At 38.4% G+C, this 24,011-nt stretch overlaps 1 protein-coding gene across 6 annotated transcripts in view; it reads right to left on the bottom strand.

Moving 5' to 3' along the window:
* pde4ca (phosphodiesterase 4C, cAMP-specific a) overlaps positions 1-24,011 on the bottom strand; it is a 70,927-nt gene that overhangs the window by 40,612 nt on the left and 6,304 nt on the right. For 2 of the 6 annotated variants that reach the window (XM_041803306.1, XM_041803308.1), the window contains exon 1: positions 20,344-21,449. The exons of 2 other annotated variants lie outside the window; for them this stretch is intronic. In XM_041803306.1, the coding sequence (XP_041659240.1) occupies positions 20,344-20,444 (101 nt within the window). In that variant the 5' untranslated portion in view covers positions 20,445-21,449. Of the gene's footprint in view, positions 1-2,953; positions 3,793-20,343; positions 21,450-24,011 lie in introns of those variants that run through there. 2 more of the 6 variants (XM_041803304.1, XM_041803305.1) reach the window with 2 other exon arrangements.

A 24,011-nucleotide genomic window follows, 5' to 3' on the forward strand; every position in this document is an offset into this window, starting at 1 on the left:
AAAATCCTGAAGATGAACGTCTGGCCATCAGTTTGTGACCACAAACTCAAGCGCTCTTTGGTTATGCAGCAGGACAACAATCCAAACATATCAGCAAGTCCACCTCTGAATGGCTCAAAATAAACAAAATGAAGGTTTTGGAGTGGCCAAGTCAAAGTCTGGACTTTAATCCAAATGAGATGCTGTAGTGTGACCTTAAACGGGCAGGTCATGCTTGAAAACCCTCCAATATGGCTGAGTTAAAACAATTCTGTGAAGAAGAGTGGGCCAAAATTCCTCCACAGAGATGAGAAAGACTCATCAACAGTTTTCACAAACGCTTGATTTCAGTTATTGCTGCCAAGGATGGCAAAACCAGTTATTAGGTTCAGAGGGCAATTACTTTTTCACATAGGGTCAGATAGACTTGGATTTTTTCCCCCTTGAAAAATCAAATAAACATTAAAACACTGCATTTTGTATTTACTTGGATTTTCTTTGTGAAATGTAAAAAATTGGTTTGATGATCTGAAAAATTTAAGTGTGATAAATATGCAAATCAGGAATCAGAAAGGGGGTAAATACTTTTTCATGGCACTGTATATAATGTGTGGTGTAGATCGAGAGGATCAGCACACCACAAACTAACAGATTCTATCAGTGGTCTCATCTTTCAGTACGCCAAATCTCACACGGTTAAATGTGATTTTAGAGTGGAGAAGCTACGTGACTAGATGTTAGCTACATGGTAAGTCCACTGGGGAAGCAATTTTGTTCCAGCTCCCTCCCTTGTCAGTTCATCTGTGGTTTGTTTTCGGTACACGTTGCCACAAATCAACAAGCTGCTCCTTCATTTCTGACGTCCATCTAAACGTACATTTTTTGTTTACTATCATTGCCATGGCTGTGTTTTGGATTTACTTCCTACTTCAGACAGCTTGTTCCCTGAGTGTCTTTCGCTTCATTTAATGCTTGTGTCTGCTTGGCTGTCCTCCGTGTTCACCACAAACTATAGGACTTTTGCTTGGAAATATTGAACATATTTAATAATTAAAATCTCAAACAGAGCACCTAATCTTCAGAAAAACCCAATAATCAGGGTTTTTCTGACTTTGGTTGGACGGGGGTATTCAGCCTGGCAATTGGCAAAATGATCATGCAGTGTGTGGCCCGTTTAAGAGAGCTTTTACAAGGACATTTTTCAGTGTATTTTGACTTGGCTAATACTTTTTATCCTCTTGTCTTAGAGTGTCCTCTACATCTTGCTGGTGCTTCACCCTGCCACCAGCCAGCTTACTTACTATTATTTTGTACCATTAATTACCTCCAGTGGAATAAACTCCTTTCACCTTCAACCTTGTCTAGTGCTCTGAGTTTGAAGAAATTTATTCGATATCCCAGGATAATGGAGTAAATATTATGTATGGATGTACTGTATGTCTACTTGAGTAAGGGCCACACTACATGATAATCATGCTGATTTCTGGCCTGATCCCCCCTTCCAACCAAAAGCTCTATAATAAGATGGTTCTAGAGATTATCTTGCCAAATTTTTCTGCTCCGTGGTATGTTAAGAGTGATCTTTCCCTGTTAATCAGCTCAGAAGGCAATCAGAGCTGTTCTGGCTTGAAATTGTTAATATCAAACACCAATACAGCCATGTATGCACTCTGAATTGTCTCATGGAACTGAACAATAACCAAGGAAGCAAGCTGACTGAAGGAGGAAGCACAACGAACACAGCCATGGCAATGTTACATTGTCAGAAATGGGGAATCAACTTGTTAATTGGGAAACTACACCAGTGTTATACCTATCCTGTAAAACATACACCACACTCCACCTGGCAAGGAGAGGAGCTGGACCAAAATTGTGATGGCAATGGATCTAGCAGGTACCTAACAGCTAGCTAGTTTAATATAAAGTCCAGTTTGACCGTACCAGATTTGGAGATTTGAGAGTGGAGACTATACTCTTGAAGTGAATGAGTCTGTTAGTGTGTGGTGTGATGTGTTGGTAATCTTGCTGCACACAACACATTTTAAGAACAAACCTGTAAAATCTGTCACTGACTGCTGTCATGTGGCAGGTCTCTAACATTTTCAAAATCAAGTAAGATTTTTAGGAATTTTCTAGTGTGTGCCAGGCAAGAAATCTACTCCATGTCTGCTAAACTCCACAACCATTACAATACACCATGGGTTATCACACAATGGCCCTCATTTCTACATCTCACACTCATTTAAACTTACAATAGCTCTTCTGTACAGCTTACTATATAATTTTCAAATCTTGGTTAAGCTTCATATTTTTGCACAACCACAAAAAGTTGTGCCAGAGAGGGCTGTTTTTTCGTTTTAACCAAGACATAAAACAAAATTCAAATGCTCCAAAAGCTATTTTTAAGAAAATGTGTTATTTACATTTTCACCGTGCTAAATTAGGTTTAAAAAAAATCCAAACTGATAGATATTTTACGCTTTTTGGATTAAAAAAGAATCACTCCCTTGTGCAGGAACCAGCGTAACAAAAGTGGAGACTTACTCCAGTGGTCAAGAGGAAATATGATAAAAAGATATTCTGGGAAATGCAGATATGAAACAAAAACAACTGATAAGAACAAAGAATGTTTTTGTAAATGTAGGGGCTGATAAAGGACTGCTTTCAGGCTACAAATTTCAGATACAGTTATGAAAGAGTTTCATACAGAATTGAGTCAGTTTAATAATTACTGTGGTATCATGGATATTTTACTGATATACAAGATAGATAATAAGATATAGTCTAGCTACGTTGAGTCAAAGCTACATTTATTCTTTATTTCACCAGACAAAAGAAACATTCCTCTGCCTTTACATATGATCTACATTACTACATGCTGTGTATGTGTCTGTGTCAGTGTTAAAATGAGACATGAGAAGGCGAGAGAGACAAAAGGCACTGAGTGAGAGTAAATGAAAAGGCTCTTAATTACCGCCTGCGTTTCTGTATGATGTCAATAGGCCTGTTGACAGCGCACGGCGATCCCCATATGTTCCCACTTCGCACAGTGATACTCCGCTCCACAGAGAAACAGAACCCACAGTTGGTCGGCACACTCATCTTTCTTTCAGTCTACTCTCTCTGCACACTCGTCCTCACCCTCCTCTTCTCGGCTGCTCCGCTGTTCTCCCCCTCTTGGTTCTCCTCAGCTTGTGGCTGTGGCTCTCATCCCTGTAAAGCCCGACCCGCTTCCTCGCCTGTCTCACTCTGTCGGGCTGTCCGGCTCTCCGCGGCTTCCCAGGAGTTCTCATTACCTCTGGCAGGAGTGGACAGCAGCTTTAGGACCAGTGGCTCTGGCGCAGGATGACTGGGACGATGCAGTTCATGTCACCACCTTCTGCTTGCTTGCAGCTTCTTGCTTGATTTGAATGAATTTGGAGGGTTTTTTTCTGGGTTCCTCCTGTGAGAGCTGTGCCTATTTGCTCCTGGTCAGGCTATATAGATAAAGATATTCATCACCTTCAGCAGAGCTCCATTAATCGGTCCCCCATGTACATCTTGTCTGTGCTCTGGGTCTAAATGTGGCGCAACACTGCTGCCCTCTTCGCCTATTCTCAATATATCCTCTCTCTCTCTCTTTACCTCTTCTTCTCTTCCTCCCTCTGCTTTCTTCTCTTCCTTTTTGGCTTTGGGCTACACCTTTAATCACAGAGCAAACATAGACCTTTTCCTTTCCCTGGGCGAACTTGCTCTTCTGCTCCAGCCTGTCACAGTAGCTCTGTACTGTGAGTATGTGTATGTGCTTTTTCTGTCGAGGGCGCCCCACAGAATATGCACAAGCTGTGTATGTGTCTGCAGACAGCGCGTGCGTCAGCAAGTAAGAGTGTATGTAGGCATGTGACTGAGCAAGTGTCTGTGTGAATGTGTGCGTGTTTGAATCACACACATGGGGGGAACAAGTTTCAGAGTGAGGTCAGAGCTGAGAAAATGGGCGGGATCAGAGCCAGTGTGGTTCCTGCCTTCCCCAAACGTTTGAACTGTTTAACCCCTTCCTACTTTTTCCCTCTCATTTACACATTTGTATAGGCAATCCTAATACAACCACAAGACAGAACCCCCCCTTTGGCCATTCTACTATTATGCTTTCCAGATGGGAGTATTTCATACATGTGTGAGTCTGTCAGTGTTGGAGAGATTGACAGTAGGATGAGTATGATCGGGTATCATATTAAGTGGCTCTAGGGACACATGCACATATAGATACCAGTATACAGAATGTACTCTCAGGCTTAAGAACAGCACATTCAAGGTCACCCATGGCTAGAGGGCAGTGTATTTTTGAAGAACAAAAACAGGGCCAAACTTTGAGCAAAAATAAACTTATTTTAACTCATATTGCAAAGCCAAGATGAATTATTGTTTCGAAGGGTATGATCATTTAGAAACATAGATATAAAAAAAAAGGAAATTAGGATTTTTTGTAAACTATTCTAAAAAATCGACACTTGAATATTTGCATAATGTGTAGTGCATAACATCCCTGCTGCAAAAAAGTATCAAACTGGTACTTTAACGCACATTTATGGTAAAAGATACAGTATACTGCGCCTTCTCTGATTAAAAATTGCAGTATGGTATACTGTGGTTTATAGAGTTGCACAAAATAGTTTTTTTTTGCCGATATCCGATATGCAGATATTTCTAAACTCATTGAAGCCAATTCAGATACTGATATTTACACACCTTTTTTACTGTAAAAACACCAAGCGCCACCTGTGCAAAGACAGGCTGAGTCAAGTGGAGCTGTGAGAGAAGCGGGGAAGTAGACAGTCTGGTAATTGTTTTACATTCGTGGTGTCATTCAAAATAATCAGGACTCACTCATTTAGGACTAATAAATCCTGGAGGACAATTTTATTCAGTCTGCAAGAGAACTGCTGCTTGGGAGAAGATTTATTTTCCAGCAAGACAATGACCTGAAGGAAACAGCAAAAGCTACATAGAAATGGTTTTAGGAAAACAAGGGGAATGTTCTGGAGTGGCTCTGAAGTCAAAGCCCAGACTTCAATCTGATAGAGAATTTGTGGCTGGACTTGAAAGGGACTGTTTATCCCCATGCAACCTGACAGAGCTTGAGCAGTTTGGCAAAGAAGAATGGACTAAAATTGCAGTGTCCAGATGTGCAGGCCTGATTGAGACTTATCCACACAGACGCTGTGCTGTGATTGAAGCAAGGGGTGCACCCAATAAAAACTGACTTGACAGGGGTGAACATTAATGCAGTCACTTATTTTACATTATATATTTTTGTTTAACTGATATTACTTTGTAGAAATTTATTTTTACTTTGATTAGAGGTTTCTTTTTGTGTCAAAAAGCCAAATTACATTGACCATGATTGATTCATAAAACCAGTAAAAGGGTAAAATATTCAAGAAGGTAAATACTTTTTAGAGGCATGGTATAAGTTTTTAAGACACTTGTAACAACATTGACATCCTAAAAAAAGTCTGAAGAACACTTTGAGCACACTTGGAACAGTGGTTCCCTACCTTTTTTCCTTTCCTTTTCCTAGGGCTCCCACTGAGACCTTTGGCAACCCCACACCAAGGACTTTATAGATAGGTAGTGAATTTTTTTAAGCATTTGATTCAACCTTGTTTTAATTATCCTTCTGGCTAAAAGTAAAACATTTATTTTTTCCTCTTTCTATAAAGAAAAGCCTGCTTCAGTTTCACAAAGTACAAAATCCTGGAGCAGAAAACTTGCACCACTAAAAACTGCATTATGTGCATGAAAGAAGAAAAAGCCGGCGGTGATTCCTGGGCTTGACGAACATTGGATTGCTATCCAGCTTGCAGGATAACAATCTTGAAAACATCGCCGTAAAGCCTCACCTTAAATGGACATCCACTTAAAGCTCAATTCTGTTGTTTGATGTGGTGCAGTTAAATTGGAAAACCCATCAAAAGCATCACCCCCATTATCAACAAGTTCACAAATGTAGAGACAGTGAGAGATTAGTAGGTGAGAATGTGAAGGAGAAGCATAAAATTTGACTGAAACAAAGATTGACTACATTTCCTTGACATTAAGCAGAGGGCTTTTTACTGAGGTCAGAGGGTTTAATGTATGATACTGCTCTAAAACTTCATGTTTGGTTTTAAGTTTATCATCTTTATAAATTACATCAGTAATCACATACAATTCCTAATAACACTGGTGTTTAATCTCTGAGAGAATTAACGAAATTTCTAAACTGCCATTTAAGGAAATCTGGTGAGGTGCACACACAGGGCCAATGATAACTGCAGTCTTCACAGAACAACACAGTAGTATATTAAGGCTTTTATTGAGCCATTATTCAACAGTAACAAATAATAAAACAAATCACATGGCACTGTGTTCATGCTCCTACTTTGGAATCACAAACCTCAATCTCAACTTCGTGACTGCATCCGAAGCTGTAAAATTGACACATTTACTGCCTGACAATGAAGGAGTGTAGCGATGAAAACAGATCACAGATTTTCATGACAGGAAAATTGTTCTCATGTGTTGGACATGAAGAATAAAGTGCTGATACAGCACAGGTCAAGAGCTCATGCTTGTTATCCAGAATGGACATGCTCACACATTCACTGGTTGGCAGAGTACCAAAGGATTTCACAGTGTTGGTGTATCTGCGTCAGCATGGTGGAAGAGAGTGGATGTTTGAGGGAAGACAGACTTTCAATGTTTAGTTTTGCTTAATATCTGCACATCTCTCTTTTAGACAAAAGCGATGAATGTTCAAGCCAAGATGGTGTGGCGAGGTAATCTGTGAAGCTCATAAAACAGTGAGGCATCATAAATCCTGGCTGACCCCTCAGTTTGTGGGTTTAATCGTCCGTTATTTGCAAAGGGGCCTCATGACATCATGTGTTGGCTACATGGACACATGGCGAGCATTCCTGTATAACGAGCTGTTTTGAAGTCAGCGAGGACGCTGTGTGTCCGAGTTGTTGCCTGTCAATGGACATACTGTCTGTTCGTGGTTTGTTTGTTAAGCTGACACTGATTAATTTCCTCATTTTGTCCCCTGAAAAACAATTGTTTGATGGAAGTGCCAAAAAAATCAATAAAATAAAATAATGTTAAAACTTTGACAGAAGGAAATGGAAGTAGTTGAGTTTGAGTATCTTCATTTTGTATTCCAAGTTTAATGTGTTTGTTATATAATAGGTTTTAACTCCATCATGAAGGTTAATGAGAAAACGTTTGTACTCTTGCTCAGTGTCACTCTCTTTGTGTTGTTTCTTTGTATAACATTCATGTTGGTCATTGGTGTGTTCATGATGCAATGCGCTAAATGTCCTCATCGTTTCTTAACACTTCATTCTTGTTTCTAAAGTCAAAAGAAATTAAGTGGAGATTCAAAATAAGGTTCAGACATATGACTCTGGAAGTTAAATAAATATAACTTTTGCTAAAATGTGTCTGTAATTTGGATACACATTTATTCATAAAGGTTTAAAAAACAAATTGTTTACTATGATCCCTTTAAAGGAAGTCAAAGTGAACTTTTTTATCATTTTGATGCATTAAACATGTTGCATTTCATTACTTAAGTGTATGTTGCAGATCAGATGTAAACACATAACACTTAAACATCATGGTACCATATCAGGACCATAACAAAGATGCATCATCATTAGCCTTTGTGCTTATATAGCGTATCGTAAAGTCCCTTTTCTGGCTCAAATTTCTGTTATGATGCTTTAAAGGGGACATATTTTACCCTTTTAAGACAAGTTCATACTGTTCTCATAGGTCCCCAAAACATGCCTGTGAAGTTCATTGCTGAAAAACACTCCAGTATTGAATTTTTGCATGTCTAAAACCCCCTCTGTTTCAGCCCTTCTCAGAATGAGCTGTTTCTGTGTTTGTGGCTTTAAATGGTAATTAGCTTTTTCTGGTACTTGAGGGGATTGTGGACAGGCCAGGAGCACATATTTGTGTTAGAAAAGCCTGAAAAAGTGATTTTAAATGATCCATAGACCACTGTGGCTGATAGATTTGGGAAATTTACCTCACAATGAACAAAAATCAGCATTTACTGACTGTTAACTTTCAATAAAGACAGTGACATCAGCTAAGAACAGACTGTACTGAAATGAACTGCTCTGTGACTTTTTTACATTGTTGTGACATCACGAGCCCACACATTGGCCCTGCCCACATGAAACCAAGTCAGGAAAGAGGTGAAGAACTTTCTAACGGTCTAAATCCAAAATTCAGTTACGTGTAGATCTCAGTGTTCTCACATGTTTACAGCAACCATATTCCAACATATCTAGTGTGCTAAGACAAAATCTTTGGATTTCACTTTACAGGGTCTTTTATAACATAGTACCAGTCCTAGTGTGTAAATTCACATTGCATTATGAGGTTGTGGAACAATGAGTAGGGGTTCAAAAGGAACAGGGTTCAAGCAACAGCAGGGGCTCCACACACACGTACACTAGGGTGGGAAATTAGCACCCACCACCAGTGTTAATTTCATCTACTAAAACTATGACTAAAATGTTCGTTGACAGCCTTTCTTTCCATGACGAAAACTAAACTAAGACTAACCAAAGATAGATGTGTGATGACTAAAATTGACAAAAAGAAGTTGGTTCCTCTCTGCACTGTACCTGGCATTGTAACAAAGTGAGCCCTTACTGGCATGATATCTGCTCCACTTTAACCAGGATCACAGGAGTTAGTGTTCCACTGGACCCTGAACTGTGTTTACTGGGGAACTTTACATGTATTCGCGAATCTCTGAACAATGCACAACTCACTGCAGTGTCATGGAAATCTGATTCCCCCCTTTTTATTGACAGGTGGTCTTCTGAGATGAATAGTTGCATCCCCTGGAAAAAATTACATATTGGGGTGAGTAGGTTCTTCCTTTCCTTTTTCTCTTCTTTTGATAGGGAAAGGAAGTTTATCCTTTACGCCTTACCTTATGTTTTGTCTATATATTGTTGGTATATTGATATGTTCTATACATTGCAAAACTGAAAATAAAATAGTCCCCCCCCCCCCAAAAAAAAACTGACAAAAAGTAAGTTTAGTTTTCGTCAAGATGACTAAAACTAGACTAAAATGTAATTCAGTTTGCGTCAAACATTAAAAATCCATGATATTTCTCCATTGTGGGTAAATCTGTCAAAAAAATGCATCGAATGCAACTGTATCTCTTTGGCTCTCAGCTTTAGAAAGCAGGGACCCCAGGTTTGGCAGGGTGTAGAGACCACACTACCATGATTTAGTACCAGATTTAGGCAAGAGAATAAATGCTTGGACAAAAATTAAAGACTAAAATGTGAGGACTTTTTATGGACTAAAACTACACTAAAATGTTTTGGGAGTTTTCATCGACTAAATCTAGACTAAAACTAAAAAGGGTAGAAATGACTAAAATGTGACTAAAACTGAAAGACATGTAATCAAAACTCTAAGACTTGGACAAAATTAAAAAGAGGTATCAAAATTACCACTACCTGCCACCATCTGCAAGTATTTTTGAGCAGTGTTAGGCGAATTTGCTCAACCTATGAGCCACTGGGGCAGGTAAATAAAAGCAACATAACAGAATGATTTTGTGAAAGTAATCGTCACGAAGTGAGTCCTGTTTTTTTGCTTGTTTCTACCAACTTTATGACCGGAACCAAGCAGACGTAAACACTTACCCTTCCTCCTCCTCCTTGTGTCAGAGTTGCTGTCAAATGTTTACAATCAGCTGTGTACTTGAATGGTTGACAAAGTATCATATGAAAAGGGCTACAACCGGTCTACCTGCTAAAGGTGTCTTTAAAATGATGTTTCATTCATTTAAAGTCCAAGATAGTTAAACAAGGCCTGAATTCCAGCATGAGATTTCAGGCCCAAAATATTTACTTCTCTTTAAGTCTGACACTCATAATCCAGGAAAATGCTGCATGAATTTACAGTGCCCCCATATGTCACGTTTCCACTGCTTCAGAAAAGGTCATGTTCTGAACACTGATAAAATCCAAATGTATAAAATAAAAACAGTCATGCTTAAAGGCTGTTTAAACAATCGTCATGTTTCCTCCACGCTTTAATAAAATGATATTTTAAAAGCATATAGTCTAAAAACGTATATCTTGCTTATCCAAAAATACAGTAGTTTGGAATATGTGCTGCTTTTTTCCCAAACTATGCCCGACCTAGAACAAGTGTAGCTAAGTAATACTATGAAAAAATAAATTTACTTACTTGCTGACAGACAGACAGCAGAATCCTGTGATATTGTGTTAATTTTTGACTTACCAAGTCAAAACCTGCATGTATTGTTTAGTTGTACAGACATGTATTCACTCAGTACTATATAAAGCATGTTTGCTATCTTTGGACATTTTGGAATCCCCATAGAATTGAAAACAACTCTCTGTTGGGTTGAACCTTGCTAAGCTACACAATGTGAGTTTTCAGTCCGACCAAGTGCTGAGTACAGCAGAGTTCAGGAGGTTAGAAAAGCTGCTGAAGAATGGAGAAAAAAGCCAGAACTCCTGCAAGCAGGCATATTCATTTATTTACAGTAAGTCTTTTTTCATCGCTAACAGGATCTCAAGGAAGAATTATTTGTGTGCAGTCATTTCCTTTAAAGAAATTACTGCTACTTCTCTTAAACCCAGCAACGTTTGTGATGCAGGAGTCTACAATATCTACTTAATAAACATAATAAGCTAAGGCAGTAGTGTGCTACACTAACTACATATATAAGAGGTAAATCCCACATCAAACAAGAGAAATTTAACTTGTTGCTCTCAGTCTAAATGTTAAACACTGTGTATGTCACAAAGCAGCAGCACCAGGTGTGAGCATGTAGCTATTGCTAGCAACCTATATTTATCAGAGCCTCTGTGATGTTAAACATCATGTTACAGCATGTCGTGTAGTAAAGGTAATCAGTGTGTTGCCCCAGATTCATTAGCTGCCATCTGCTCGCATGACGGAGAGGTTAGGGGCTCGTCTGATTTGGGGTTTGGATGAAATAAATGAGCACAACAGACAAACACATACACAAAGAGGCAAGAAAGGTCAGATAGAAGGCCAGATCGTACACACATGGGAGGTCTTTGATGCATGAATATGAAACGAGATATGGACATGCACGTAATGCACATCCACGTGTAGCCAAAGAGGTGGCCACTCCTTCAGTAGGGGGTGTTTGTAGGGAAAACAAGAGTCACAGCTGCCACGTCAATATTTCATCTCATATCAAACCCACTGTGCCAGCTACTAGGGGTGGGAATCACTAGTGACCCCATGTTATGATATTATCAAGATACTTGGCTTATGATTCAATATTTTTAAACATTTTTAATACAGGGAGTATTGCAATACCATATATTGCCATCTATACCTTTTTCTCAACTGTTTAGCTGACTTAGCGTTAGTCTTGCCCTCATGTTTGTCATATTTCCGCATTATTTTATTTTTATGTAGCACTTCTTGCAAACTGTATGTGTCATGTCCATCTCATTCATGCCCTGCTTGCATTCCTAATGTTCTTCCCCTGGTGCTGCCATGTTTGTTGTACTAACTTTCTCCTGCTCTAGTGCTCTTGTATAAGAATAGTATATGGTTATAGTATAAATAATGTAGGTGTAAATTACTTAAGTTGGACATGCAATAAATCAAAGCAAGTCCTCAAAATGACAACTTTTAACCCTGCATTTAGGGACTGTCTAATAATGAAAAACAATGATCATACATTTTGAATAAATAATCTTGCTTGGTGTTTATTTAGTTTACATGTATGTAACAAAAATGAAAGACTCATTCATGAATTCATTCAGATATTCAAAAATTTGAACAAAATTAAAAATTTAACCTGACCAAACAAATGAAGATATGGTTAGAAAAACAAACAGGAAATGCTATGTATAAATAAAAGCATATAATCAGTGAGTTTAAAGTGTTTTTAAAGACTGTCATTGGCCTCTTCACTTTCTACAGATAAAAGAAAATTATTGTAAATACAACCCCTTAAATTGTACCCAGACAAATATTGTAAAACACATAGCATTAGCTTAGCAATTCTAATTTACTAAAAAACAAATAAAACAGAACCTCTACGTTTCCCTGTATCAAACAACTGCTGTCTGCCAAAGGTTGCTTCTCTCTTTGGGTATTGCTTAGTCTGTTTCCCCCTCTAGTGGTTACAATGATCACTCATCCTCATACTGCTGTATCACAAAACTATTAATAATCAGCTTAAATGAAACAAAGGTTAGTTCTTTTAAAGTACATGATTAAATCATTCACAAACAAGTGACAAAAATTATATTTTAGTTTATTATTAGTAAGGCTTACAACAATAACAAATCTGACTTTTTATTGGTTGTAGTAAACATTTTTGAACCCATTTCATTTGATTTTAAAACTGACGTTACAACCCACATTCTCTTTTACACTGATGAGAGAAACAGCAGCACGTCTTAGCAGACACAGCCGTCACAGAGCTGGGGAAAAAATATGAAACTACTTTTTATTGTTTTGAAATTGTCTCTGGTGTGTAGAATTCAAAATAAAGTGTGTGTATTAAGTACAGCTGGATTCCTAGTTGTGAATTTGAGCAGGGTTAGTACCGATGCCTCAAAAATCAATGAGGCTCTGGAGGCGATTGGGGGAATCAGTCATGCCGAAAATATGGAGTACAGCAGTGACGCACACGGCAGCCAGGCCGCCACTGCCACACAGGCCCTATTGACTAATCTGGGTGTGTTTGAGGGAGGGGGCTGGCAGCTATATCGGGACCTCTGACATTGACACTCTTGCCATATGATAAGGTGGCCCTTTCTTGACACTTAATGGATGTTTCGTCATTATTGAGTCATTTGCAATGACTTTTAGTTTATTTTCTCTACTGACCAGGTCAAAAACTCTTTCATGCACTTTTCCGCCTGGGGTGCCTTGGTCTAACCCTCTGCTTCCCGTCACTATCTATGTACTAAAAGCCGTGTTATCTCACCCCACATCCTCTTTATCACTCCTTCACCACCCTCTCCTCCTGGCCTTGGTCGGTCGCTGTGCCAGTTGCTCTTGAGTACGTCTCGTTCCTGTCTCTTTATATCATTCTCAGCTTTTAACTAAATGTAACTTTCTCAAACTGTAGGTACTCAAAGAACTTCTCTCTGATACCCATTGACTAAATGATACTATATGATCTACATATAGGTACTTTTCATGCCTTAAAAAAGGTATTTTATTTATTTATTTTTTTAGATTGTTGCGGTTAATGTAATGCATTTTATTTATATGCAATCCAAAGGTCACTAGGAGTGTGACTCTGATTTTAGTTTATTGTAGAGTGTGTGTTGTGTGTGAAAATGCAAAAGTTATAGTCAGAGGGATGGCTGAATAGTGCCTTGGTACTGTCAGTACAAGCAGGGATAAGAGCTGTCTCTATTGTGATGGATGCATCTGGATTACAAGAGACTGCTTTGTCTAAGGATTTATGTGTGAGCACACGGTTGCTGTTTGTTTCACAAGTGCACAGAATTGAACTATTATAGACCCTCACCTCACTCAAAAACAAATTTCTTAAGGGTGTATGGGTTGTGCAACAGAGTCAGTTTTCTGATCTTTTCTTAACTTTTTCTCTCATTTGTGTTGCATTTTTCATGTGGATTATGTGGAATACAATGTAAATGATATGCTGTAGGAGGTTTATACTAGCCTGTGAATTGTTCTTTAATTGTTTAGTTTGTTACTATGTAGATGCAATGTAATGTGTGCAGAAATGAAGACCAGGACAAAATTCTTTAAGGGAACAGTTTTACATGATATAACGCAATATACTGCATCGTGTTGTATCGCGTCTTATCCAATCATATCCTATTGTATCATATCATATAATATTATAATGGATCATATAGTGTCAAATTCTATTTATCATATAGTATAAGAATGTAATTTTATACTCCTCTATACAGTATTATAAAGTTTATATCATATATCAGGACCGGACTGAGAGAAAATCCTGACTCCACCAAACAAAAACAAATACTTAACTCATGAACACATACAAGATATAAGAAATCAAAAATGAAATTATACTTTATACACTACCTATCAATGCAGCTGTGATAATACAATAATAGAAAACTACTCATGGATACCATTTTACTCTACTACTAATAACAGGAGTACTCAAACTTTATATTAAAGAAAATACTGGCACAATACCAGTACAAAGTCTGAATTGAGGACTTTTACCTCCATAGAGTTCTTTCATGGAATTGTAAGTGGACTTTAAACACCCACATTCTAATTGTTTATAAGGCAATAATATCAAACTCTACAGAGCTTACTCACCCAACCCTTTACTCCCCTCATGCTCCTCCTCCTCCTCTATGCCTCCCCCTCTCCACCTCCATGAGGTTGCATGCAGCATCAGACCGTCTGCTGTAGGAACTGCAGACTGCACAGTGTTGACAATTTAGCATTGTTTTAATTTGATGTTAATTGACATATCCCATCAATCATTTTCACGCTTAAGTTTTGTTTTCTCCAGACACTTTAGAGATTTATTTTTGGGCATTTTTGTCCCTTTATTAGATAGAGGAGGACAGTGGATAGAGTCAGAAACAGGGTCAAGAGTGGGGGAGAGACATGCGGCAAAGGGCCTCATGCCGGATTCAAACCCGAGCCGCCCGCATACATGGGGAGCGCCTTTAACCACTAGGCCACCTGCTCCCCTTTCTCCAGACACTTTAGCCTTTAGAAGATGTGACTGGGCAGGTGAACTGTCATTATAAAGAAAACAACCAATGATCAACTGCTTGGAAAAGGCCATGTCGTATATGATCAAATCATATGGTACCATATCATACAGTGCCGTACTCTAACATACAGTATGGTTTCAAGTTTTATTGCTCTACCATGTAATATTGTAATGTATTGCATCATCCACAAGCAGGTGTTTATAAACCTAGCACAAAAGGTCAGGAAATTTATGTTTGGTATAAACTGTGTCAAATCTTTGCCAATGCCAAACAGCCTATTATGCTGTTGTTGATTCTTCTTTGGTGTTGTTTGGTGGATTGCATGATTATTGCATATTAATTTAACAAACAAGAGCCTAAGTAGTGTGTAGAAGAGCCTCCTCCTCATACTGGTCACCAGCCTGGTCACAGTGGGATGGCATCCTATTCTTCAACCAGCATTTGTTGCAAGAAAGGACGGTAGGGTGGCCTTATGTCCAGCTTTAGGCCGGACAGTCCGGAATTTCAATGCCTTGTCCATTCATCCGGGGCAGCCTCAAGCCGGACGCTTATTTGTCCTCCTTTTGGAGTCACACCTGAACGTAACACAGCATATTGTCCATTGCTCTCTTTCTCTGCACATCAGTCTGGTGTTTGTATGTTAAATATGATCCTGGTAATGGATATACAACGTTGACCAAAGATAAACTTTACCTGGCTGTCACACATTAGTGCTATGTTTTTGGAGCTTGGTGCCATTCATGATCAATAAAGTGCGCGCAGTGCCCGCTCGCTCTCCCTCCCTCTTTCTCCCCTGATACTAGCTGCACAGAAACATTTATCACATCTGTCCCATAAATTCACCTGTTATTCTGCAAACTCTCCTGTCAAACGTCAACTTCTACCATTGTTTAGTTCGTGAGTTTATGATAAAACTCTGTAAAGTTCCTGCGCTGGTTCTGATCAGGATTAATTGACGTTGTCAAACTTCCTCGTGCAGATCAGCTGTTTTAAAAACCAGATTGCTGGTGAAGACAAATAAAGACAATGTATATTCTAAAGTGATTTACCAAAAGACAATAACACTGAAGCAGAGACAGAGAGAGGAAGAGAAAGAAGCAAAATGGATGAGCTGCTGTGTGTGAGGGAAGGGGAGGGGTGTAGGGGTGTGTGTGAGGGGGTGTAAGGGGGGCAAGATCAGCTGGTTTATATTAGTTTTATTTTGAGGAGAAGATCCCAATAAAATAGATAGCTAATAAAGTGGGATTCATGTTATGATGAAAATAATTAACCCATAGTGATCACTTTTTTTAAATGGATGGAAATTAAATTAAATTAAATTATTGGGCGTGTTTGTGCCAAAGTGACCAACACAAATACTGGCTGAAGAATGGGATGTCATTCTACTGCAGTGCGTGACCAGGCTGGTGACCAGCAGAGGCTGAGGCTCCAGTTTGTTGAATGAGAAGAAAAAAAAAAAGATGTGACAAATTTTCTATGGGTGCAACCCGCATACTCAGCTCTGCTGCTCATCTCATAAATGCATGTTGTGTGTGCACAAATATGGCACAGAAAAAGGCTTTCTAACAGTGTGAGATTTATTGCCAAGAAGCCTTGTTACAACAAAGAAATAATCTATCAAACATAAATGTTCTTACTTTTTGTGCTGAGTTTATGTGGACTGTGTTTTGCTTGTATTGTTTTCTATTGTAAGTGCCACTAATGTGTGCAGACATGCAGGAGTCCAAGACAGAATTCCCTAAGGGGACAATATTATGTACACATCGTATATATCCTATTGTATTGTTTTGTTTCATATCCTACTAAGTAGTATAGTATTGTATTAAATTTTCTGTACTGTAGTATTGTATTCTATCCTATTGTATCATGTCATATCATCTTGTTTTATATCTACCTTTTAATGTATATTACTCTATTGGGTGGTACCATATCATATTGAATAATACTGTACAAAAATTTATTTTATTACTCTGTACTATATCATATCATATCACATTATATCTTATAATTTTGTATCTCACTATACTGTATACACCAAGACAGAAATTGCTACTACTCTGCTATGACACACCAGCATCAGTGTTGGTGGTCTTCATCATTTCCCCTTGGGATTAATAAGTGTTTATGTATGTATGTATGTATCTATTGATGTATCAATAAACACATCTGTCTTCACAGGTCCTGAAAACAAAAAACAAGTTTTGTAATTTCTTTATCTGAACCTCTCAGCAAGTACTTCTCTGCTCTTCTTTTTCAGCAAGGGAGCTGAATGTACAAATCAGGTAACAAAAAAAAAAAAAAAGAAAGAAAAAGAATAAAAGCTTGCTCTGTTCCTCTGTGCACTTCTGTGGTCTAAAATCTACCGCTTTGATCTCCTCATATGATCCAAACAGGCTCACTGCTGGAGGAGTTCGGATGACACTCGCGAGGCACATGCCTTATGCCCAGAGTTCAGAAAATATTCCCCCGCTCACTGAAGTACAACAAGTTTGAAACGAAGAAAAGGCTTATTATTTCTGAATCCATACTGTGTTTAAGCATATCTAAACTCTGCATTGCTGGTTGTGAATTATATATGCCTCCAGATTACTTTGTGGGTGTGTATTTAGAAGCTTTATGTGACCATGTGTGTGTATTTCTATTTATATTTATACGACTCTCAGCTTTAAGTCTCTGTAAACCTACATAATGACGCATACTGCAGGGATCTCATGACAGCTGTAGTAGATTTTTCTTCTCAATCTGGCTGGCTGATTTCACTATTGTGTCAAGTTACAGCTACAATTAAGTCAATCAGCTGCCTCAGGGTGTGGATAGAGAAGCATTTACAACAATGGAGAGGGTTCATCTCAATCTTGATCTGATTCATGTCTGGTTGGTTTCCTAGAGGACAAGATAGAAAACAGAGATGACATTTGCTCCATGCGCCGCTCTCATGGACAGTTTTCCAGAGCATGATGACATTTCTTCAGTCCTGTAGTGAAACTAAGGACCAGGACCAAATAGTGTCTGTGCAGCGCCTGACACATGTCTCGGCTTGAACTGAGTCTACAGGCCACAAGGAGGTCCACCAGCAGACAGAGCCTTGAATCAAAATTCCACCTCGATGCCCGAAACACTAACCACAGCACTCACAATCCCATCAAACACCACCTTCATGGCAGCTTGGTCTGAATCTTTTGGAGGGATGTTATTTAGAGATAGATTGTCAAAATTTGAATATTTGACAATTCAGTTCTGAAGAGAACAAAACCTTTTAAAAATCTTTGATCTCCAATCATTTTTAACCCAAAAGCTACCACAATGGAGATAAAGAAAGTGAAAGTTTTCAGAGTTTGGGGTTCCAAAGGAATCTATACGAGTACTCAGATTACTTTTTTGTTATAATGAGTAACATAAGGCATTCGTTTTTCAATTCAAGTAATCTGTTATACGTTACCTTTTTCCTTTTCTTAGATTTGATGAAACATACGTTTCAAAACAGTTGTATTGTCATGAAATCAGCTGTGCAGCTGTTTCAATGACACACAATTATTACACGTAGCATTTGTGTAATTCTGTAAGCCTCTGCCCACTTTGTTGTTCAGTGACATAGTTTAGTGATGTTTTTTTTCATCTGATAGTGATGTTATCTGGCTGTTGAGATTATGAATTGTAATTTAGGCTTTGCACTGACAGTAGAGACAACACATTGAAAGGCAGATGTGCCGTTAGGTCCGTGATGGTTTTATAACCAACACTTGGAAGGGGTGGTTAAAGGGTTTTAATATTTGGTGAAGCAAAGGCACGTTAGTTTTCCCATTAGATAGATAGTAACGTAACGAGTTACCTTGCTCAGTAGGTAACACAAAAATCTCACAAGTTAGTTTTAAAAGTAACCTGAGTAAGCTACCCAAAATACATCATATGTATTTTTCAACAAACACAAGCAATTTATCATTCTAAAATATAACTAATACAATAGTAGATAGATTAAACATTAACTGGTCTTTTCTGTAGGCCAGGCAAACATGTGAGGATGACATAAAATGATGCATGAATCAGTTCATATCTACTTCAATCACAGTAATGCATTTACTGATTTGTTTTATTTCCAGTGTTATGGCAATCATCATGAAAACTACGGCTGAACAATTCTGATACATTTCATTTGAAATCTACTGAGGAGTTGTACAGTAAAATATGAACTTTCCTTATTTCAAATAACAACATAAGATTGTGGAGCTCTAATCCGGCTGTTAAGGTGAAGTCACACCTTTATAATAAAATAAAATACAACAGCTGTTTGGGATATGATGTGTCTATGTGCATCAGTAGAGTTGGAAAAAGTACTAGAGTATTCTAAACAAATTAAAGTACAGTTACTTATTAAGTACAGGTACAGTTAAAGTAAAGTTACTCTGGTCAAAACTTACTTAAATAGAAGTAAAAACACTGATTTGAAAATGTGCTCAAAAAAGTACAGGTACCCTCCAAAAACTACTCCATTATAGTAATACAAAACTGCTTGTTTTGTATTAATGTTGAAAAATCTGAAATTTGGATGACATTGGTTGAAAGCAAGGGTTTCCAACAGGATACAGGTGTAAGCTCACTGCTGAAATATTGGTTTGTAATTGTGCTTTTAGTCTGCCAGAGAGTCACGAAGAGATCAACCTTAACATCAAAACTTTTTTCTACCTAAAACAAAAAGCTTAATGTCATGCCATCTAGATGGGTTTCTCAGAATGTGGCTTAAAAGCTATATTATAGAATCTATAACAACTCATAAATACTACAGATGTACCATTTGTGAAAATCAGGGTCAAAACTGATGTTTAAAATAACCGTTTTATTGGTTGCTAATACCGATGTTTTTTCCAATAATCCTGTTGGTCTTATACTTCCACTATTCCGCATTTTCTCTCATGTTTGACCAATAAAAGAAATCAGTCTTTGTCCAAAATGTTGTCTATATTCCACAGCTAGGTGCACTTAATGTTGGCGTTAAATTGATTGGACACGACAGATAAACATCTGCTTCACTTTATGCCACATTATTTGCCTATGGCTGATGTTTGTCAAAATCATGCCTGTCCTAAAATACTTCTGTCTAAACTTTAAAAACCTTGCCATCCTACTACTTTTCTGCGTGGAGGCTAAAGAGGCGAAGATATTTAGGATTCTATCTGCCTCCAGTGATTTCAGGGAGCATTGGCCCTTCAAACAGGACATGCCTGAAGGAGCTATGCTATACAGCAAAGCAGATGGGTATAGTTTCTCCACTTAGTTTTGCAAGTTTGAGGTAAAAATGGGCCTAAAAAAGTCAGCTGAATTGTACATTATATTTAATTTTTTTTAAGTGTTTTTTCCTCTCAAAAAGAGGAAGTATTGTCGGCTGATTTCAGCCGAAACCGAGGCTAAATAAATGCATCACTGCATCCCTGATAAAAACCAACACAACAGAGAAATAATGGAAACATACTGACAGAGCGGCATTGAATGTTTGCTGTCATGTACTCTATAAGACAAAAACTGTACTTGCCAGACACAGAAACAAGATGCTGTATTCGTTACGGTTTAAGTGTAATCAAAAATGTGTCAACACACATACCCAATACACGAGTGTCTCCGGTTGGAGATTCCTCCTTGTTGCATCTTCCTTGGAAAGCGAGAGTCTTTGTTCATCATTTTATCACCACGTTCAGAAAGCATTGGATGGAGCTCGGTTAGTCATCAATACAGCCACTTCAGGAGGTAAGGGATAAACAAAATGAAGTTCTGTTGCATGTTTAATACCCCCATGTTGTCACAACTGAGAGTAAAAATATCCAAATGGTGTCTTCACAAGCTTTAAGGGAAGACAGGATGGTGGAAAAACAGGTCCAAGAACTTAAAAACACCAAGATGAAAAATTGCAAAACACAAGCGTTTCACTGGCTGCACCTGGTGAGAACAAGAGTGATCGTAAGCACAGCAGTGTATCAGGCCTGCTGAGCTTCCCCTTCTGTATTTATGAGATAAAACCAAACTCTATCTGTGGTTCAGCTTCGGCCCCGGCGTTACAGATATGTTCATTGTTTTTATGGAAAAAGAAGAATCAAAAAAGGTTCAGCTCAGTGTGCATGTGTGTGTGAACATCCTAAAAAGGCAAGAAAGTCTTGGCTGTTGGAGACCAATCACAGAGGGAGTCAGCAGATCATCTCTCTGACAGTGGAAGTACGAGGCCGAATCAGATCAAGTGAAATTGAGGATGGTGTCAGCTGTCAACGCTCATCTGGGACTACTTCCTCGCTCTTTCTCCTTTCAGGCTCATCACAGACGTGCCAAGATAAACTCTTCTTTTGTATGTTTTTTTTCTGTCTTCGTACTCCTAAATAGGAAACAGGGAGTTTGAAGTCTTCCAAGCAGGCTGACAAAATTCCTCAACAATGGCCCCAAGGTGCCGGTTCCGGTGATTAGAAATTAAATCCAGAAACAATGACAAAAAGATGTTCATCAGAGCACAGTGCTGCCTCTATGATGCTGCACCAACAACACTGAGGTTATTCTCAGTGAGGAAAAAATAAAGTACACTGGAAAGAGTGTTACAATCTCATCAGATGCTCCCTGGAGTGGGCCGTCCCACGTCGTCCCCGGCCATAACAGACTTCTGCTCTCTCTTCTCTTCTCTTCTCTCCTGAGAGTGGTGGGACCAAACTCGGGCTTAAAAAAACAAACATCGACACTCACTCCCCTGAGAGTGAGAGATACTGTGGAGGGGGAGGGAAGGGGAGGGGTGTTGACCGGTTGAGAGAGCAGAGAGAGAGAGAGAGAGAGAGAGAGAGAGAGAGAGAGCATACTGCACAAAGTGAGCTGGTACAGAAGAACTGCATGAGACAGCCCAGTGTTAACAGTCACAGAACTACAGTTTGGATGAAACTTAAAAAGAAGAAAAAGGTGCTTTTTGCACTTTCTATTTCCTATATGAGTATGTCCTCTGTTCCTCTTTTTGTGCAACCATCCTGCCTCCATGCCAGCTACAATTAGTGCATCGCTCAATCAATACTTCAATAACATGTGTGTGCTTTTTTTTTCTAAAGGTGGTACTATTTTCTTCTAATGCCATGAAATAATCCATCTGATGAGCGTATCATACTCGTCAGTGTTTAAACACATCTGATGTGAAAATACTAAAGAGATTTCCCAGCGAGTAGAGGATGGAAACATCTCATTTGTCTGAATGCCATGGCTGATTATAACCATCTGGTTTAATTGTGTAAACCAGTGTTTCTCCTCGTCTATCCTCAGGACCCATCACAATCTTTTGAATGAGAAATCACAACCCAAATTGAACAAATATTAACCTCTCAAATTCATTTTAATGAAATATGTCCTAGTTTGGTCCTTGGAAGAAAACATAGGACTGAACTTAAAGACAGGGCAAAAAGAGAGAAAAACCTCATCGTTATAGAGGCTCAGAGAGGATATCATGCATACATATTATTCTACTCCATACGGAATGATAACGTACATTTTGGCGAGAGATGTTAAGAAACTAACACAAATCAAGGAACACCAGATCACAAGATAAGTCAAGATCCAGAGAACAACTAAAATTTACACACTATCACTGCAAAACAGAGTAAAATAAATGAATAGATGTGCATTAGTTCAACAAGAATATTTTGCCACAATTTTTCTTCCAGCCACATAATCACAACTCACTAAAAAGAGCTCTGCGATCTTCTTCTGCATCCCAACCTTATCTGTAGAAAACAACAGAGGACTAGCTTGGCCAAGAGATCCTTACTGCCCACAAAATCAAATCAAGAGGACCTGATGTAAATCATAAAGTAATTCTATTTACAGAAGTGTTGGGATTCCCACTATGTTAAGTGTTCTGGTTTCCTTTTGTAGTCCAAGTAATATTGACTTATCATGTTTCAGCAAGTATACAGACAAAACATTCCATATTGACAATTAACAGGCAGAACTTTTTCTGTGATGACAAACTAGCTGCCACCACGCATATGGAGTAGATCAAATATTTAAACTAGGGCTGTCAAAATTGATATATTAATGCGGATTAATCCATCATCATGATTAATGTGGTTAAAAATGTTAATGCAATTAACCCATCTATAGCACAGAATGACTCAAAATCCTTGAAATGTCTCTGGCAACGCATTTTGGGCAGTTTGTCCAAGTAGGGTTACCGTCGAGCATGCCACCGCGCATGCACAAATGGGCTGTTGATCTGGTAGTGACCAACCAACTCGATATGGAAGACGCTAAACAGCATGTTGGCTCTCTCGATGGGAAATTTGAGTAAAAAAAAAAAAAAACAAGACGGAACAGTTGACCAACATAAAGTATGATCACATTCTGCAGAAAGGAGTTTTCTTTTCACCAAAGCACTTCCAGCTTAAAATACCACATTAACATGAAGCAAATGTTTGTTGGAGATTGAGTCTGTTTGCTTATGCAAAATGAAATGCGATTAATATAGATTAAAAATGAATGATATTTAATCATGATCAATCTAAATCAATCCACAGCAACCCTGTGATTAATCTGATTAAAAATCTTAACCGTTTGACAGCACTAATTTAAACATCTGCCTAACGCTGTGTAGAAAGCCAATCAGCATTTAGATTCTCCCTCTACCTGTAAAACTTCAGGAAGGATCAAACCAAAAGCCATTTAAAGGGATATTTCAGTATTTTTGAAGTTGGGTTGTATAAGGTGCCTTGTAATAGTAGTGCCTTTAGCCCCCAGTGATTTCAGAGAGCGTTGCCCCTTTAAATGTAATGCTCTTGAAGAAGCTAGGCTATACAGCGTAGCAGACTGAAAATTAAATTAAATATAATTTACAATTCAGCTGACTTTTTTGGGCCCATTTTTACTTAAAACTTGCAAAACTAAGCAGAGAAACTATACCTACTGCTTTGCTGTATAGCATAGCTCCTCCAAGCATGTCCTGTTTGAAGGGCCAGTGCTCACTGAAATCACTTTAGGCAGACAGAACCCCTAAATATCTTCACCTCTTTAGACTCCATGAAATAAAGTAAGGCAAGGTTTTTAAAGTTTAGACAGAAGTATTTTAGATAACAAGAACAACAATGATGACAAAAACAATGCCTACACAGTTATGATGTGAATGTAGACCCCACAGCCAGGGCTCAGTGGATTAGAAATGTGTTTTTAGAGAAGCATTGCAATGATTTGGATGTGATTTACTGATAACTTTTTTAAAATTTAATAAACATAATCAGCTATTACAAATGTTTGTGGTGGTTT

This window comes from Cheilinus undulatus, linkage group 13 (assembly GCF_018320785.1).
Source record: "Cheilinus undulatus linkage group 13, ASM1832078v1, whole genome shotgun sequence".
Classification (NCBI taxonomy): domain Eukaryota; kingdom Metazoa; phylum Chordata; class Actinopteri; order Labriformes; family Labridae; genus Cheilinus; species Cheilinus undulatus.